Consider the following 20,041-nt stretch of genomic DNA (forward strand, 5'->3'; position numbering starts at 1 on the left):
CTGCTTGGTGGAGTGAAGGTTAATGAACTAACGCTTGTAAAAGGTGTTGATATCCACCAGTGACATGCCCGATAAATGCCAAGTGTTATTCTGTTTCCTAGCGCTGGGTCTGCCTGGTAATTCTGGACAGGTAAGAAATCACTTGTGAATTACTTCTACAATACCAATTATTAAAAAAGAGAGACAGGAATTTGAAGCACAGCCTGCAAAGTGGGAGAGCAGACAGTGCAACATTCTCCCCTCAGTCTTGAAAAACTGATTGCAATGACACATGCCTCCTCCATTAAAAGCAGGTAACAACCCCTTGTTTCCAGCCTGAAGGCAAACCATCTGTCTAGCGGACAGGAAAAGGACAGCTGGCTAGGTTAAAAATCATTTACAATGCAAAGCACTTCCAATTCAGAGTCCCTAGTAAGGAGTTACCAGCTAAGAGGAAGTTCCCAGCTACAGAGTTCCTAATCTCCAGGAATGTGATATGGCTTTCTCCCAGATAGTCAAAAGTTATTTGCATGAAGTTTATGGCAAGGGTCAGATAGTGGAGTGCAGGGCATGGTGTCTCTCCAAGCAGTTCCTTCTGGAGTTATATATAATTCAAGGACGTTGGCAAAATTTTAAGTCTCAGTGCCCAAAAGTCAAGCAACTAAAGTGAATAAATTTTCAGAGGAAACTACATTTGAAAATGCTGTCCTGCCCTTTTTTTCCCCTTAAAAAAAGACCATATCTTAAAATTCTACAAGCAGTCTCGGAACAAGTTATAAAACAAATAGGTAAATTTATTTCTAATGGTTATTAAAATAGTTTAAATTATTTACAAATCATTTCTCATCACAGGTCATTTCAGCGGCTATAGTAAATAATTTTAAAAAACATTTGTCCAGTGAAGCATTTATAAAATTTAAATCTCTTTTCTTCATGAGCTGATCTTACACAAAGGGGCAACTCTTTCATGTCTCTTTGCTGTATAAGTACCTCTGGGTAAAACAAATCACTGGTCAGGTTCCAGATCTCACAGTTGAAGGGCCAAATCCATCACTGGTGTAAATGGTCACAGCTCCAAGTTTACGGCGTTTCCTCTCACCAGTCATTAATCTAGCCTATTTCAGACTGCAATCCAGATTCTTTTCTGGTAGTCTCAGCATGGGGACCTGCTTTTTCACCCACCCCTAAAGATAAGCTCCTGTTAAATACATTTACGGCAAACCAAAAGGAAGTCTGAGCAATGGATATGTTAGAGTTCCATCAGTCCGAAGGTTATTTAAGAAAACGTCTTAAATTTGAGCAATGTATCTTTTTGCATTCTTCAAATCAAAGCAAGCTGAATGGATCTGGAACAAGAGACACCCAAGATCACATATTAGCAGCAGAGAGACATGAAAGTACGATGATTTTCCTGTGGGTATAGAAATACATCCATTATTTTTTTTAATTTGGTAGTAAATTTTAGGGATTTTTGCATGAGGCACTCAAAACATGTTCAACACATGCATCTCAAGTCTGTTTTTCTTCACTCAAGACTTACATTGGAAGCAGCAGATTTACGCAGGTATACATAGGGAGTCGCCCAGGATAAGGTGTGTCACAGTAACAAACAAAACCTCGATGTAAAAAAAATACTCTTTTTGAATAAAAGCTTTGGACTTTCCACAATAATCTGTTAAGATGCACACATGAGACTTTAGAAGAGATTGGGCAGGCCTTTTAGCACATTTTCTCTGAGATTTTGTAGGTCTGAAATCTTGATGTGGAACTGAGGGCTACTGGGTGCTCTGAGAAGCAGGTACAGTAAAGAGTTTTTTTTTTTTTTGTTTGTTTTTTTAAAAACTAACAATATCTGGAGCATTCACTCGCATGGTGCTCATCCCAGCCCCCAAACCTGGGGGGAAGAGGGGGAAATGAGTGGCTCATGGAAACCAAACAAAAACAGCTTTAAATCATCTCCTGTGAAGCTGAACCCCGCCTCCACAATTCAGCTAATCTGAGAAACATGCAGAGGCAACTTATATCCAAGGCCATGGTTGGCTAGAAAAAGAAAAACCTAGATACCCATAGCCCCATCTCCACCTCCAATTAATAAAATAAGTCTCTGAGAACAAACAGTGAATGTTATTCAGGTACCTCATACGAAGGTAAAGGAGTCTGAAATCCACTGGACCTCAAAATCTTGCCATATCCAATGGCAGTACTGCCTCCTGCTGGGTCTGCTGAACACCAGGCTAGGTTTACTTATAAATGAATGGCTCTACAATGGGGATGAGATGTTTCTGTCTACAGAGCACCAAGCCCAGAAAGTTACCGGGGAGAGACCAGCTGAAGAGCTGTGCTCCACACTTACACTCTTCAACTGTCCAGAGAGAACCCTAGTTCCTTCAAATGGAATAACCCTACCAGTCCTTGTTCTGCACAGAGAATGGTGTGCGCTCCATCAGATCAGCCATTAAAGTCTGTGCTGCCCAGATAACACTATTTTCCTTTCCTCCCTGTATTATGTTAGATTAACCTATAAGCAGCTCTCCTTAGGAAGAGCGTTTTCAGGCCAGACAGGGAGGACCAGGTGGGATATGCGGCTCCACAGTCCACTCAGCTTATCTGTGTCCATGTGATTATAGGAGCCAGGAGCGTCTGAATTGGTGAATCTGGTCCAGAGAAAATCTCGCACTTTCTCCTCAACGTCCAGCAGGCTGAGGTTCTTTCCCAGTGATGTCTCATCCAGAAGGACAGTAAGCAGGAGAGCTATATCCTTAAACGCTGCATTTTCATGGTCGCAGTACTTGTAGAAGATCAGAGTGGAGCCTGCAGGCAGAGATTCAAACCGATGCACCACTGCAGCTTTTTTTCCTTCTCTAAACCCAGAGCTCAGCTCATTATCTACCTCCAGCTTGACGATGTCGCTATCCCGTGTGGCTTTGCCAGCCCCATCAATCTTGACCGTGGTAGCACTCAGGGAGGAGGAATAGGCTTCAGCAATCTGGTTACTTAAGCACTGGAGAGATTTTTCAGCTTCTTGGGCAGCTGTGAGCAGTAAAATGGCAGGTTGCAAGTGGGGCTGGGTACTATTGAGTCGTTTCACAAGGACCATCTGGATTCTCTCCCACAGTTTTGCATCCTGATTTGGATAGACATTCCTAAGTTTCTCCATCTGGGATTGAAATTCTTGCACAACTTTCATTTCTTCCCTTGGCAAAGACTCGGTGGATTGATTCTTCCAAACATGCCATAAGCCAACAATGGAAACGACTGCTAATACCAAAATCAACATCCTAGACCATCCTGCACTGGACTGTCCAACAGGATCTGCAAAAAGAGAACAGGGGAAGAAGAGAGAGATGGTAAAAGATAAACAAACAACGCTTTCATCATGTTCTACGGGGAATCAATGAGTACTGCTGAGTGAAGAGTAGAACTGGAAAAGAGCAATTTTCCTATCCCAGAAACAACTGAACATCATGAGGGTAAGAGAGATACTCTGGAATGAGAAAGAATTTACCTTCCTCAGAGGAAAAACTGAAAAATATGCAAGGCATAAGGTAAAATTTTTAAAGCACCTGATCTACTACAGAGTGCAACAAAGCAGAGTTTGAAAGTGGGACTTGGGCATTTTTGAAAATCCTACTCACATTCTAACTCTTACATCGAACCAAAGAAAAATAAATTATTAAATTCATTAAGAATAAAATGTATCTTAAAAGACAGAACAAACTTGGCCATATGTTTAAGTTTTGTAAAAATAACTTGCATAAAATATGAAGGCAACAGAAAGGAAAAAGAATTAAAGCCACAGAAAGCATCTCAACATAGACTTTGAAACAAAACGAACATTCTTGGCCTGTGTTTGCAACTCAAACCATTACTGTATTATGCTGGAGCCGGGGTTCTCAAATGGCGAGTATTATGTAGGGGTCTGAATACAATTTCCAGATAGCTAGCAAACCTGCTGTGAAAAGTTATATTAACCTACAAATACCACTTTAAAGTAGTTTTAAATATTGAAAATGTGGTTTTAATTTAGAAAAGTGGTTGCACTCAGAGGCTTGCGGTGTGAAAGAGGTCATCACATCAGCACAAGACGTTTGAGAACTACTGTGATAGTGCACAACAACCCAGCAGTGACATGGTCTCATCTGTTCATTCAGAGAACACAAAAAGCACAGGATGTGCATTTTACCACCGAAGTGCAGGGGAAAAAAAATCAGACATTTGAAGGAGGATTACACATTTGTTTTTTAAATGCTGCTAATTTAACAAAACGATTGAGTAACCATTAAATTATGAAGCAAAAAACTATATCATGGTTCCTTATATCTCAAATCCCAACTCCTTCCCCCATGGTATTAATCAGACTAATTCTGCTTCCAATGAAGTCACTCCTAAAACTTCCAATGACTTCTTTGGAAACAGGCTCAGACCCATAGCAAGCAAATGCATTTCTAGGATCCTCAAGATATCAGAAGAGAAAATTTTTTTTAGATAAATAAATACAACTGAATTTGAAGCATCTATTAAAAAAAGAGCAGACCACAGAACTACCACTATTCACACTCCAAATTTAATTTCCTCCTGATGCCAGAGTAGATTAGCAAAGAAGAGAGCAGAATCTGCAAATAAGGGATCTAATCCCTCAGATTTCCAAGAGGCTTTGAGTTATTTTTCCTTTACTGCTGAAAATATGACTTCTGATGAGCAGGGTCTGTAATACAGGTCTGATTCAGCATGACCCACTACAGTTAAAGGAGACTGAACACAAGGATGCACATGAAAATGATTAGATTTCATACATACTATAAGGTCCCAACATTTGCGAGTTTAAGGTTTGTGAATTCAATTATTCATGAATAGCCTCTGCCTCCCTGGGGCCCCAGAGCCATGAGCGCCGGTGACTGCTGCCTCCCCAGGGCTCCGGGAGAACAATATTCATCGTTCACGAAATTCAACATTTACAAGGGTTCTCAACATGGAACCCTCATGAATGCTGCAACTCTACTGTACATTAAACAGCTCTGAAAGCAGAAATCTTACTTTTGGTTGCAGGCTGCAAATACTTCATCTGAGATTGTACTTGCAATTCAGCTTCATCTGTTGGGGTGATTGGAGGGAGAGACATTAAAATGACAGAAATCCTGATCAATTTATCCAGAGAAGAGAAATTATATGAAAACTGATATAAGCTCAAAACTCAGGGTAGCTTCTTGGTTTTGGAGTAAAACCGGCTGGCAGGCTAAAGGTGGAATGACCTGAACTCATTAAGAGCACTGCTTAGCCAGCACTGGCTCACTAACACAAGTGAGAAAGGGACTAGAAATTCAGCAGTCCAGCTGCTAGCTAGTGTAACAAATGATCAGTTGGAAAGGACTTCATTTCAGGTTTCCATCAAAGCATTCAAAGCCAGCCCTGCCCTGTCTCCAGAGGGAACACAATGGCATGTTCACAACTGTTTCAGGCCAGCAAACTGATTACTTTCAACTGGAAAAACCAGCTTTACGTTGCCACCCACACTCCTCCCAGGTCCCTTTTTCAGGAATATGGACAGCGAACAAACACCCCAAATGCTGAACAACCAAAAGAAAATAGCAACCAACCTACATACAGGTAAACAAGAGGCAGAGTTGTAGCCACATACTTGATTTCCTGAAAGTCGTCTTCTGGTTAAACCCGGGCTGCTTTCGAACAACCGTTGGGAGATCTGGAAAAGAGTAACAGAAGAAACATACGCATACTGTAAACCAATATATGATCATACGCGATTCAAGAAAAAGAAGGGAAGTAGTTCTGTTGAGCACAAGCTCAGCCTGCCAAGTTACTTCTGCCCAGCAGCCAGCTGTGGCTTACCGTCAGAAAGCTGCACTGTATCATGCTATATCCCAAAATGTGAGCTTTTACATCAAAGCGAGCCTTTGGAGTAGTCACATAAAATATGAAAAAAAATAAGATACTAAAAAATTACTCCTGAAAAGGACAGTGTAAACTGCATCCTATCAACATGTGTAGCAATGTACACTTTGCAGTTATTGCTTGTTACAGTTTGGATGAGGGTACAAGTAATGTTTACTCACATGGTATAAAAACACCTACATTTATGGCTCTGAGACAAATACATAGCAAGTGGCTCAAAATGAAAAAACTGCACACACAGACTGACCAGAGGCTGTCAAACTGTGGTGTGAAGATTATCCGTGGCCATGAGCACCATTCAGGTGGGCCACACAGTTTTCTCTAAGTTGTGCATCTGGATCCCTGAACATGAAAAAATGAAGAGCTACCTACCTAATTAATGGAGCCACAAAGGCAAGACTCTGCTAATCAGGTGCCTGGACCCCGCAGAAAATGTATGTGTAAGGTGAGGTGGTGGCCAGAGACAGCCGCATTCAGGTATGTGGCTACCCGTGGATATAAAGGGGATAGCTGTAAATTTGCAGGACTCTACATATCACCCACCCACACGCCTTTCAAGATCCTTGGCTCCAAGCTATTCAAGTGCACTAAATGGCACAACAACTAGGTGAGTGAAACCAATCAGTAAACTCTCAAAGCAACTCACAGCCAAAAGTCCACATCACTAGATCCTCCTGGGACAAAAACTTTTCACAAAGCAACTGCTCTATATCTGACCTACCAATCCCCATCCTCAGAGGAAATTTGCATGATACTTCTATAAGGCAAGCCTGGGAGCTTCAATTCATAACTTTACTAGACACTAAAAATCATGGACTCAAGAAAGACACTGGATTTACGCCTTATTACAACAATTCGTAACCCACTAATCTCCACTTTTTAGTGCTATGACTTCAGGGGTGTCAGTAGACCACTTCAACTTGAATGGTCCCTAGTGTATACGCTAAACTATCTGTTCAATCTTTTATTTAGCTGTGACGCTTAGGCCACACCTACACTACTCCTCCTTTTTGGAAGAGGTATGTAAATGCCACGGAACAGAAACGCTCATGAGGCACTGATATGAATATTCAACACCTCATTTGCATGACAGCCACCCAGAGCATCAAAAGTGCCATTTTTGACTTGAAAACTAACTGTGTAGATGGGGTTCCTTTGCAAGGAAACACCAATTTTGAAGGAACCCGGGCTACATGGCTATTCTTATTTCAAAATTAGCATTTTCAACGGGCCAGGTGGTGGTGTTATGCAAATGAGGTGACGAATATTTATACCAGCACCTCATTTGCATTTTCAAATGGCCATAATTTACATGTCCCTTTCGAAAGGGAGGAATCGCGTAGCCACAGCCATACTGACTTCCCGAAACAAAGAGCACTGAGTAGCTTGAGAGCTCGTCTCTCCACCAAGTGAACTTGACCCAGTAAAGTTTTTACCTCGCCCACCTTGCTTCGATGGTATAAATATTGCTGTTTCACACATATCAAAGAGTGAGTCTCTGTCCAAATGTTCAAAATATTACACTGAACTACGAAATCGTACAGCCACGTATACTGGACTGTATGGTAGCAATATCTTATGCTTTACTTTACTCTGGCCCAACATTCGCAAGTTTAAAAATTTGAACCGATAATCAATGGAGACAAACCCTTTGACAGCAACGGGGATGGCTGCAAAACATCACTTCTGTTATCTCTTGGCGGCTGATGCATGGTAGTCTTATCATCACTGTCCCCATCATTTTCAGATTCACTGTCATCACTGTAGCCATCAGCATCTTCATCTTCCTCCCCATCATCTGCAAAGACAACAGGGTGTATCAAGATTAAACACAGTTTTCCACAGAACTCAAAGGCTAACTACAGCACCACCTGTGCACATGATATTTTACAGAATAAAAGGACAGGTCCCTGTCTCAAAAAAATTTCTGGCTTACGCTAACCAGAGGACCCCCAAAGATGAAGCCTACAACAGGAAAAGCTACAAGATAAACTTGTTTAGTTATTTATTAGCCAACTTGTTTAACTATTTGGATCCTACAGTTCTCTCCCGGCTGATGTTAATAGTTCGAAAGAGCTAAGTGCAGGAAAATGGCAGAGCAACTAAGACAATCAAGCCAGAAGAAATATATGAAAGAAAAAAAGATACCACCACATGGTGCACAGAGTCAGAGGCATATTCCAAGGCTTCAGCAGGGGCACAGAATGACATATGGCACAGAGCTGACAATGGGAGGAAATCAAGAGTGATCAAATGCACCAGAGGCTGACAAAATATGGAGCATGAAAAAAGAGGTGAATGGAAGAGCAGAGACACACAGAGCCTCAAAGGTGACCAGTTCAGACTGGCCTCTCTTAAGACTACAAAAATAAGGACAAGTTTGAAGAGGGTTTTTTTCTTTTTACCAAAGAAATGTTCCCCTTCCTGCTTGTGTAATGCCAGCCTTCTTACCATTCCTTCCTAAAAATGTCTCTGAACAGCTCCTGCTGTCTAACAGTTCTTTTATATTACTCCTCTTTATTTCAAAGCTTAGTGATTGAACTTCTCATCTGCACAAGAATTACAAACTCAGTTTCACACCCACCTCCTACTTAGATTTAACTCTAAGTTTGTACTAAAGATACCTTACAAAAAAATCACCGCATTGAATTACTGAAGTCCTAGCCTTTCCGATTAAAGACCTACAGCCTAAACAAAGCTGAGAGGTCTAAATGAGTAGAGCTGGAAAGGGTGCACGAGACTGGCTCAGAGCCCAGGTCCATCTAGTCTATCATCAGCGATGGAAAAATAAATATATTTTAAAAAATGAATAAATAGATTGAGATGCAGGGCTTTACCAGTTAGGTGCTGGTTGGTAGCATTAGCTGGCCTTTTGTTTATCCACAGGTGGTATGGCTTTGAGCAAGCTCCCAGCTGCAGGGGAAGGAGGGTCAGGGCTGAGCTCCCACCTCATGTGCCGATAAAACCAAAAAAACCAAACGGCTTCTGTTCCACTCTTGGCACCTGTGCAGGGGATTGCTAACCCTTGCTCTAAATGGTTTGTCTGATAGACTAAGATTTACCCTAGAAAGCGAGTAGGTAGACAACATTTTTATAGTACCTTGGGTTCCAAACATCCTGTTTAAATGTAATTGGAGTCTTCTATCTACAAAGTGAACGTATCACTGCAAAATCAAAGTTATCCTTTTGAAGTAATAACATCAACATTTACAAAACATAAATTACATGGCTATTTGTAAGGTGAGCATTACTGCAGAATCTCAGCGTTGCAGACACCACAGCAACAGCTGTCCGTACCGCTGAAATATTCATAACTCTGAACAGAGTGCAGATCGCGCTCCAGATCCAGCACCAGAACGTACGCGCGTGCATGTGTAAACTGTGTCTCCACCCTCCCCTCCCCGGGACTGGAGAGTTGAACACAGTAAATGTCCCTACTCGTGGGGATGGAGGCATGAATATATATTAAAACAACGGTACACAATCAAGTGCTGCCCCTGCTCTGCTACTTCCAGCTGCCTTGGCAGAATTGTCACCTCAGAGCTGTAAATGGCTGCCCTGTGCATGGGGGTGAGATGGACGCAGGCAGCACAGATGTGCCTACCTTTAAGATGAAATACAGGCACAGTATAGCCTTTTTTTTTTGGCGGGAACGGGGCATGGGGTGTCTCTGCTGCCGCCTGATTGATTACTTCTGGTTTCACATGGTGTCCAGTTGAATGATCAGTTTATAACCCTGGGTTCTTCTGTAATAAATAACGATTACAGCCCCATCACCTGACGCTTCTAGAACGATGCTGAACTGGAAAACATACTATCGGAACAGCCCTACTCCAGCCCTAGTTTAATTTCTTGGCACCCTGGCAACAGAACAATTGCATCTAAGTTTGTGAGGATGCCCTGAGGTCCAACACTGTGGGGGAGGAATATTTTACTAGCAAAAAGCACGCAATGCTGTTTTTGCTGAAGTGTTTTCACAAAGACACTTGTTTATGCTAAGAGCTGGTCCACATACAGCTTATGTACTGACTTATCTATTTCAATTTAAAACCTGATTGTTCAAGTTGGTGGAACTCCACACAGTAGACAGTTATACGAGTACAAAACTACCAAAATGTTCTGCAGTTATCAAATAAGAACAGTGAAATGAAACAGTAGGATACAGTTATATAGTTTATTATGGCACATTAACGCTGCAAATAGGAAGTCAGATATCTACATTGTTCAATCAATAGCCCTTAAAACACTACTACTCAAGAAGAGAAAATATAACTATTAATTCCCTTACAGACTTCAACAGTTCTGAGGCACTTTAACGTGGCTGGAATCATTTACTACAGCCTGAAGTTTGGGAAACCCAGGAATTCACTCCAAGAGCAACTTTAAACTGTTCAAATGTATGTTACTTTGGCCCTATAATGATGACTGTTAGTGGGGATTTTCCTTCAACTCACATAACTGTGGTCTATCTTCTCGTGGAAAATGGGCAGTGAAAGGAATAAAATGATGCAAAACACAAATCTCTTGAATAATAACAAAAAGATTTGGCTGAAAAGGGCTGACTATGTAAGCCATAGCTGGATTTCTTTGAACAACATTCAGCATCAAGTTCCTTTTAAGAAACAAATCTTTGTTTTACAAACATGTCCTTAAAGAATCATCTGCAGCACACAGCAGAGTTATTTGTAAATTGGAGGGTTTTATCATAAGTTCTCTATTTCAGGAACAAAAGTCACAGGAAAGAGGAAGATGCAGACATCTGCAATTTCACTTCCTTTGTGAAACCAAGTACCAAAATATACATTTTGCCTAATTCCACAAACTAGTAACACAAACCGCCTGTATGAGCAGGTAGATTTTTTAACCTGCTCTTAGAACAGAAAACACAGACTTCAGGAAGGGTGAGCGTTTGATCAAAAAGGGAAACAAATTCCACGGTTAGCCTTTTTCTCAGGCTTGGCTAGTTCCTAAGTTTTCCCCTTTGATTGCCACTTTCCCAGACCATCCCTTCCACCTGCCTTATAGGAATGGAGGAGTTAACAAGCCACATCTGACACAAGACAGTAGTAATCAACAGCTTTAGACAGGTCCTAGCACCTGCCTACATGATGGGTCTTCAGAACATCCTTGTTTGGGTGACTGGGTTTGTCAAATAAGATCAACAATAGTTAACACTCCAGGCAATCAGAAACTAAAGTTTGTAAGTATATTCTGATTGCCAAAGGGTACACTGCTCTTTAAACTACTCAGAGCCCAGTTTTTAAAACTGGTAGAGTTCAGCCATATCTACAGCATCGGAATCCATTGTGCGGCATCTCCCTACCTTTGATAGTCACAAGAATGGGACAGATCCTACTTAATTTGCTTCACCAGATGGTCCTATTAGGGGCTGAACCTCTTTAATCTGGAACTCTCTCATCCAGTAAAATCTATAATTCAGTATAATTTTGGTTAGACAGATGACTACTTATCAGGGGACTGGCCAAGTTTCCTGTGGTCCCATAAAGTTTTACAGTCACCAGTCCTGGCTCTCCTTGTTCTGTGCTGTTATTTAGCTGTAATTTACCCCTAAGTGACTTATAAAAGCCCAGCAAGCAGTGGAAGTGTTGGTAATGTGCTAGACAATATTGACCTCCCATGGTCCAGCAAATTCTCTCATCTGGCACTGGTTAGGTTCTAAGGGTATCAGGCAAGGAGAGCTTCGACCTCCAGTAACCAGTAATCATCCTCTAGCTATATAAATCCTGAGCTCTGGTTTTCTACTCCAGGCATCTGAGGAAGTAGGTTTTACCCACAAGAGCCCGTGACTCAAGAAATTTTTAGTCTCCAAGGTGCTACAGGACTGCTTGTTTTTTGTGAAACTAAGCAAAGTGATTCAACCTGCAAAATAATTCCGTGTATAAGGTACAGTATACAATACCAAATGTGGTTATCATAATAACTGCAAACTTAATGAAGCGTGAAGCCAAATAAATACTTCCAGTGCCCAAACCATGGTGTTAGCTCAAAAGTCACTTATGGAATGGAGGAGATAGTTTTTAAAACAGTAAAGAGCACTGACATAACTTTCTTAAACTTTCATTCATTTATATAAATTTTAGGTAAGTAGCTTAAAAATGCAGCCGACACCTGAATGCAGGCCTACACTAAAAAGTTAAGTTGATCCAGTGACAACACTCAAGGGTGTGAAAAATCCATACATCTGGAAGACGTAGGTAAGCTGACCTAACTGTCATAATAGGCAGCATTAGGTCGACAGAAAAATTCTTCCATCTCTCTCTCTACCCACTGTTGAGGAGATCTATGAACAACAGTGATAGGTGAACCCCTCCTGTCACTGTAACACGTGTCTTTACTTAAATATCTAAGCATCATTGCTGCAGCTGTGCTACATGAAAGTTTTCCATTGGGATACTGGGTTTTAAGTTTTGGTTCTACTCACAGAGATGTCGTAACAAACACAACTCTGAGTAAACTAAAATCCTTTCAAAAGAAAATCTACCCACTCAGCTTCCACTGTCATGCAGTTGGACCTCAACCTCACTGTAACTGCAGTGGGGGTGGGGCTCAGGAAAAAGTAATAATATCACATTATCAAAGGCATCTACTTGGGACATTCAATATCTCAGCATTTTTCAAGCAACGGCCAAACTCCAGTCAGTGGCCATGTTCTGTTCACATGTGCTCGCTCTTTTTGGGCACTACAGTCATAAGTAAAACTCACAGTAACAACCCTGTAACAATCAAGCAAATCAAAATGCTCAAAGGGAGGGAAAAGACACTTGGACTAACCTGATTCATTCATTCTGAAATCACTGTTTGCACGCGTACCATCTGTAAGGCAAAACACATTACAAAAGTGATGAACACAAGAGGGGAAAAAAAGGAAGGAAATGCAGCAGTCATGTTTGCACCAGATCACCACAACCACAGTGATGGATGCATTTTTCAAGGCACTGCAAAAGCTGTACAGCCACTTGTAAAACAGACTTAGATCACCACTCAATCTCCAGAGGAAGTTTGATATGCCAACATTATGCCCTGTATTTCTTTGTTTTTAACGAAACATGGGATATGTCAAATTACACCTAATCATTAGTCTATCAAGACCAGCAACCCGCATCGTGCTTGGGAAGGTAGGGTCAAATCTCAATAACACACTTAACCTTATGCAGGTATGTTACTGGAAGGGATGAGTCCATGAGTCATTTTATACCTTGAAGCATGAGATCTTATTACCCTGTGCTTAACTTGCAGAAATACAGACACTAATAGTCATAGTATACACAGTATAAAACTAAGCAATGCTACCCGACTCAGTTACTATATGCTGTAATATGCCTACAATTACTGCAACTCATGCACTGCAATATATGCAGACAATCTCAAAGGTTTTACATGTTAATTAATCCTCACAAACCCCTATGAGACAGGGTGGCACTCTGCTCATTTTACAGGCAAACAAGCAAGGTACAGAGAGATTGAGTCTTGGCAGTCACTCGATAACAGGTAGGATGTCTTCATGTCACTCTCCTATCTGTGAATCTGTTGATGGCTGAGCAGCCCGATTGTGGAGCTGCAGGCTTTATCACAGAAGGGGTAGATGTTGGTAGCTGCTGGAGGGGCGTGGGGCAGAGTAAGTGACTGGCCCAAGATTGTACAGCAAAGTCATTAAGAGAATTGAGGGCCCTGAATTCCCACTCCCTGCTACCATCACTCAACGATGCTCCCATGAGTCCTGTGTGTGCCTCAATAACATTATACTGCAACTGGAGACAGGGCATCCTTTTGGTATAAAAGTTAATATTTACCTGTCTTTCGACTGTTTCTTATAGGTGGTCGATGCAAAGGTGACATAGCTGACATGCCAAATGCACTCCTACTCCCTAAATTAAGGGAGACAAACATATTAAATATTAAAAGTGTACCATTTTGGAAAACTGGGCTCTAATGGGTTTACTAAACAGTTTGATACACTTCCCTAATCAGAGAAAACACTCTGTAAATATGTCATTTTTGATTGGCTGGACCTTTAACTCTTATCAGACCATTGTGTATGACACATAAGATCAGAGTCACTAAAGCACCAATGCAGCCATTCCTTGCCAACCAGTACTTCCTCCATCACTCCAGTTCTTCAAGGACATAGTCTTCAGAAGTCCCCAACTCCAGTCTGGCAATTTTGCTGAGGCTTGCAGGCAGGGTGGCAAATTTGTAGAAATTCTGGTGGTGTCCAGAATGGATACTAGTCCTCTGTCACCCTGCCAAAGGCTCCGGGAGGGAGTCTGCATGGGGGAGGGGTATGGGCTCTGGTAGGGAGACTGAAGTCTAGGGTGCATGCAAATGGGATGCAGGAGGTGGTGTAGGAGGGGTGAAGAGGTAGAGGTTCTGGGAGGGAATCTGGGGGCAGGGGAGGGATGCAGCCCTTACTTGGGACAACCTCTCTTAGGCAGTGGCTTAGGGGTACCCATGTGCTGCCGCTTGCACACGCTACCACAGCTCCCCTTGGCCACAGAGGCACTGGAGCGCCCAGACATACACAAACTCCTGCCCAGGCACTGCAAGGACATGCCAGCAGCCACGCATGGAGCACGAGCAAGGAGGAAGCTGCTTCAGCTCCACTGTGCTGCTGCTGGTGGCAGCTGCTGGGATTCAGGGTACTTTTAAATCTTCCAGAGGTAGCAGGCAAAGCCAGGGACACATGTGAGGGCAGGGGAAAGACCAGCACCAAACCTTGGTGGAGCAGGCACTATAAGTCCATATTACCCGCTGTCCCTGTACGCATAGTCTATTCAGAAGAAGTGGCTAGTGAACGGAGGGTATGAACAACAAAGCGGGGGCAGAAGCAGAGGGGATGCAGGGACAGGATTTAAGTTGAAAGTGAGAGAACTGGGCAGAGACAAGCAAGGGGAGTCAGCAGAAGCGTCTATTACCACTAACAGTCGCTCCCAGGATCAGTCTTTAGCACTTCTCTGCCACCTGGCAAATAGCAGCAAAACCCACTGGCAAAGCGTGTGTCTCATTAGCCTCCAATAGCTGGTCCACACAGAAAAGAACAATCTACGACCCCAGGCAGTCACCCAGTTCAAGGGGCACTAAGGCCAGCGCTCCGGATCTGAAGGGCAAAAACTGCACTACCATAAGGAGCAGGCCTGGCAGAATTCAGTCCTGAATGAACGACAGTGCAAGAGTCTATGACGGGGACTGAGACAGGATGTGGTTTGGAATCATTCCTTCACCAGGTGAATCAGATTACACTGCCCTAAATGAAGCAATGTTTGATCCTGACAAAAATCTGCTCCTAGACCAATTGTAAAGAATCAATCACCACAATAATTAGGTTCTAAGAAAGTTCCCCAAATTGTCATCAAGGTGATAAAGAGGAAGTGCAGTTTCTCACCCAAGTCACCTCAGAACTCCCAATCCTCTAGAGAGTAAAGCATTGCCCAGAGATCAATAAGTGCACGATACCAGGTTCTAAAAAGAATTGTTAGGCAATTAGAAGGATGGGATTACCAAATCTCCCATCCTTCTATTTCCTAATCATATGGAATAATAAAACACTAATGGACTAGGAAACCAATCTTTGATTCTAAAATACCTCAGTATAAAAAACAAATAAATACTGTTTTCTTTAGCCTAGTAAAGTCCTATATACAAATGTTTTATTTTGATGTATCTAAACTATAGTAAATTCCTGCATAGCTGACATTCTATCATCCAAAACTCTCAAATAACTGGCATTTTAGCTAAGTAAATTTTAGTTATGTTTTCCATAAGTACAGTATAGTGAAAGTAAATAAAATAAATATAGCAAACACAGGATAAGTTTACAGTGTGCAATACTTCTGTTGTTGGTAAATTAAGTACGCTGCATATATTTTTGTTTGTTTCTTAATAGCTAATCTTGTTTTTCTTTACTGTTATACATTGCTAGGTATCCTTCTCTATTATCCAGAATATTTGAATATCCAGCAATCTCCTGGTCGTGGGGCTGCCACATATGAAAGGGTTTACTGCGTGTGCTGAGACCCATGGGCCTTAACATAATAATTGTTTGTAATATTCTATTATTATTCCTAAATTAATAGAGACTGTATAAAAATAACAGGGTAAAATGCCTACTAATTTCCTTACAAAAGACTTCAGCTACCTTTTTCACAGTAATTATCTCGTTAAGGACTATTTGAAAGGGCACAATAGTGCTGTTACTGTGTAATGACAATTTAAAAAAAATCTAGTAGCCTCCACCTCAAGTACGTGAAGTTACATAATACTGCAGAGTGAAGTCTAGTATCACTCTGTATTGTCTACAGATTAGCAAACTGTTGAAACTGGGTACTGTAGGTATTCTGATGAACTAATATTGTTGACAGCAATTCATAAGACCCAGAAGGTGAAGGCTTCGCTGAGAAACAAAAGAGAAGAAAGCCCATTTTTACCTTCTGTTAATTGTGTCTGCCTGCTGTCATTTTTGTTGGTCATTTGGCTTCTAGTTCTATATCCAGAAACTTCATCTTCAGCACATTCATAGGAAAGAAAAAAAAGGTACTTTAGAAACTAACAAGTAAGTTAAAGCACACACATTTATAAAAACAAAAACGTCTCAGTGAGTCTGGACCTACATCTGCTGCCCTTACTAAGATCAATGCTACACTTGAGTTGCACATTATTACTCAACACAAGTACAAATAGCAGAATTAGGCCTTCGCAATGTTGACTCCAACCTGTACAATGAACAAGGCAGGGGCCTGCAAAACATTTATTAAATCATGTAATTAAGAACTGAATTGAAACTAATAGTTACAAGGGTACTGAATTAATGGCATACAAACAACTTCCTCTTTGGCATGCCAGTCTTTTGGGGATTCACTGTGAAAATACATTAAAGTTGTATGGAAGGGAATGTATGTCACCTAGTTGATAAATACAATTCACGGGCAAACAGTGCATTTCACCACTTTCTGGTCCCTTGAAAGAAACCGATTTTGGATACAAAATGAAAGTGGAGCAAGACAAAGGCGAAGGTACCACACTCCACACCTCAGCTGCTTGCATGTCCACTTCCTAAAGTTTTTTTTTTTTTTTTGTTTTTTTTTAAACAGACACAAACCAGCGGCAAACTGCTCAGCGAAAAGCTCCTGTTGGGAATGTCATTTGCGTTACATCTCTTTCCTGCCTGCCTCAGAGGGTCAGGCCACTAAAGCTTAACAGTGATCTCTAAACAAAAGCTACACGCTGACTGTATGAAAGAAACAGAGGAAAGGAATGAAAACTGTATGCAAACTAAAGCTGTTCCTGCTCTCAAAAGCCAGCCGGCCCTACCCTGCTTCCCTTAGCAAGACTGATTAGCTTAGACTAGATTAGTTTACTGGCCAGATGTCAGGTCACAAAGGCGATCGCGAAGGATCCTGGCTCCCAGCCTTCCTTACCCGGGCACAGCGTTAAGGGAAGCGCCTGAAGCCCCTTCTACTAGGGGAGGAGTTGACTGCAGACATTGCATTCACCTGCCCCTTTGAAGCGCTCGGTTCCGGGGCACAACGGTAAAGCCTCCCGCGGCCAGGGAGCAGGCGAGCCCAGGAGAAGCTGGGGCGCGGGGCAAGGACGTGGTGGGTCCCGCGTCCACCAGCACGGGGCGACCCGCGGTGCCCTCCGCACCCGAGCGCTGCAGCCTCGAAGCACAGCGCGGCGGCTCTAACTACGCCCAATGGGGGCTCCGCAGCCGGACACCTCCTGCCTCGCCTCACCGAGCCCGGCAGCCCGCACGACTGGGGAGAGAGCAGGGGCAGCGCCCCCCGCCCCCACCAGGCCGCCCTCTGTGGCCCCCATTACCCCGCCGTGCCCCGAGGCGCCGCCCGCCCCCGCGTGCCCCGAGCCAGAGGATGCCGCAGTGGCGCGCGGCCCGCCACGGCTCCTCAGCCGCGAACCTTCCGGGGGGTCCGGCTCCGGCTTCCGGGCCCCGGCCGCGCCTCTCCGCCGCCGCTGCATCACGGCCGCTTCCTCGGGCGACGGCGGCGGCCTGGGGCGCAGGGAATAGGTTCCTCTCAGCCCTCGCTCCAGCTCCGCTCGCCTACCCGGCGCCCCGCGGAACGCCCCCTCCTCCGGCCGCGTTTCCATCCGGGCACGTGCCCGCCGCGCTCCTCCCCGGCCTGAAACCGCCGCAGCCTGGGGATAGGCTCCTCCGGCTCGAGGGCCGCACTTCCGGCCGCCATTGTGCGGAGCGGAAGTGCGTGAGACGGTTCCCATGGTGAGGGGTGGTGCCGTGGGCGGGTTTTGCCGGAGCGGCCTCCCCGCGGACTCCGAGGCAGTCACGTGAGGCCTCAGCCTCAAAGCCTCCTTCCGCCCTCCCATGCAGCCTGTGCTCTGTCTCCCTCCAACAACAATCAATTGCTTCCTCTGTCCCCGTCCCTTCTCCCACAGGGGAGGGGCTGCTCTCGAGGGGAGACCCCCCCAACCAGCGCCCCATGGAAGTGCCTTAGCCCCATTTTCCAACTCCCCAGAGCTGGGACACAGTGGGGGGTGCTGAGAGCCAACTATAAACCCTGTAGGTGATGGAAACCACTTCAAGCCCAGAGCTGCGCCAGCATCCCCTACTTCCAGCTGCTGGGGCCAAGTGGCACTGGGAGCTGCTGCCCCAGGGGAGTTGGGAGCCTTCCCCCAAAAACAAGCAGGACAGCTCATGGCCCAGCGGATTTGCAAAGCTCTAGCCTCAAAAGAGGTTTTGAACAGGCTCCTCCAGGCCAGAAATTGCTGCTGGAGGCCCTTGGCCAACATGGCACCACATTGAGATTTGGAAAGTCCAGCCGTCATGAGAGTCGAGAGCATAAGAATGGTTCTAGGAAGCTACTTGTTCCATCCCTCTGATTTGTTTTAAATAAATATGGAGAGAGAGAGAGAGAGAGAGAGGGAGAATGGGCAGTGAAAGGGAACAGCAACAAAAGTATAGCAAACCCATCTCCACCTTGCCCTACTTGAGAAAAATGCAAAAACTACACCCAGCAGCAGGATGAGAAAGCAGAAGCTCTTTTACCAAAATACAAAAGCTAATAACTACAGATTATTTGTACTATGCAGCACCTATTGGTCCCAATCAAAATTAGCCTCCCATTGTGCCAGTCTGTACATACTGACAGACCACTGATTTTCCAGCTGCATCACTATACGGGCCATTTGATGCCCATACACTCGGAACAAGCTCTGTTCCCACTCACCAGTTCTAAAGTGTTTATTTTTTCAGGAACTGACTACATGGAGTACGTAGCCCTTGACCTAAGGTCCTTCTGTCTTTGCTTTACACAAATCACCTCTTTTCTCCCTTGCTTTATGCCTCTTAACAGTTTTGCCTTCTGTTGTAATTCTGTTAATTCGTCTGCCATCCTAATAATAGGTCTGCACCAAGACAGCCACCAGGGCTGACAGAGACAGCTTCAGGGTTCAATTCTGCATATCCTCATTACTGATCTTTTTCTGCCATTTAAAATGGAGCAGTGGCTGAAGAATGAAAACCATCAATCTACTCTCATCAGTCTTTCCCAGTGTCCCCATTTCACTGCTATACAGTAAAGCTGGTGTAACTATAGCTCTATTAAACTTTTGTAGAAAGCTGGATATCACTACATCCCCACAGAGACCACTGAAGTGCAAATGTGGCAGCAGCTATACAAGCATCTACATCTTTCAAGGGTCCTCCAACACTGTGATACTTCCTAAGTATTTAGCAGTTGTCACCTGCTCAGACAAGGAATAGGAAGAAAGATCCGTGTAGACGGGATCGAACTAGAGAAGTTCACATATCTGGGGAGCAACAACATATCATCTAGACTGTCAGAAGGAAATAGCAACTAGAATAGCAAAAGCAAGAGCTAGTTAGAAGGCAATGGATAAGATCCAGAAAAACAATGTGATTAGCTTAGGAATGAAGCTGAGCGTCTTGAAAACGTGTATTCAGCAGCATGTTGTACAGATGTAAGACATGGATGACAACGAAAGATTCAAAAAGAAGGATACTGTTGTTCAAAAGGAGTTGTTATTGAAAGATTCTGAGAATAGGATGGATGCAGGTCACCAATAAAGAATTATATAGGAAGGTACAGCCAAAAGAGAACCTAGTAAAGAAGATTATACAATGGAGGTTACAGCTATTTGGGCATATCTG

General features: G+C 43.4%; 1 protein-coding gene across 1 annotated transcript; it reads right to left on the bottom strand.

Annotated features, from left to right (window-relative positions):
- Positions 1-754: 754 nt before the first annotated feature.
- Positions 755-18,086, bottom strand: LOC142017966 (torsin-1A-interacting protein 1-like). Its single transcript, XM_075003325.1, has 8 exons — positions 17,814-18,086; positions 16,329-16,403; positions 13,698-13,772; positions 12,679-12,720; positions 7,535-7,684; positions 5,615-5,677; positions 5,014-5,070; positions 755-3,291 (listed from the first exon to the last, which is right to left on the bottom strand). The coding sequence occupies exons 1-8, from the start codon at positions 18,001-18,003 to the stop codon at positions 2,498-2,500; spliced, it is 1,446 nt and encodes a 481-aa protein (XP_074859426.1). The 5' UTR covers positions 18,004-18,086; the 3' UTR covers positions 755-2,497.
- Between the last annotated feature and the right edge of the window lie 1,955 nt (positions 18,087-20,041).

Source organism: Carettochelys insculpta, chromosome 9 (assembly GCF_033958435.1).
Source record: "Carettochelys insculpta isolate YL-2023 chromosome 9, ASM3395843v1, whole genome shotgun sequence".
NCBI classification, from domain to species: Eukaryota; Metazoa; Chordata; order Testudines; family Carettochelyidae; genus Carettochelys; species Carettochelys insculpta.

Coding starts and splice junctions, on each gene's coding strand:
- LOC142017966 (XM_075003325.1), bottom strand. CDS start 18,003: ATGGAAACGCGGCCGGAGGAGGGGGCGTTCCGCGGGGCGCCGGGTAGG. Junction 7,685..12,678: donor TTTCAGAATGAATGAATCAG/GTTAGTCCAAGT, acceptor TTGTCTTTGCAG/ATGATGGGGAGGAAGATGAA. Junction 5,678..7,534: donor ATCCCCGTTGCTGTCAAAGG/GTTTGTCTCCAT, acceptor ACTCTTTTCCAG/ATCTCCCAACGGTTGTTCGA.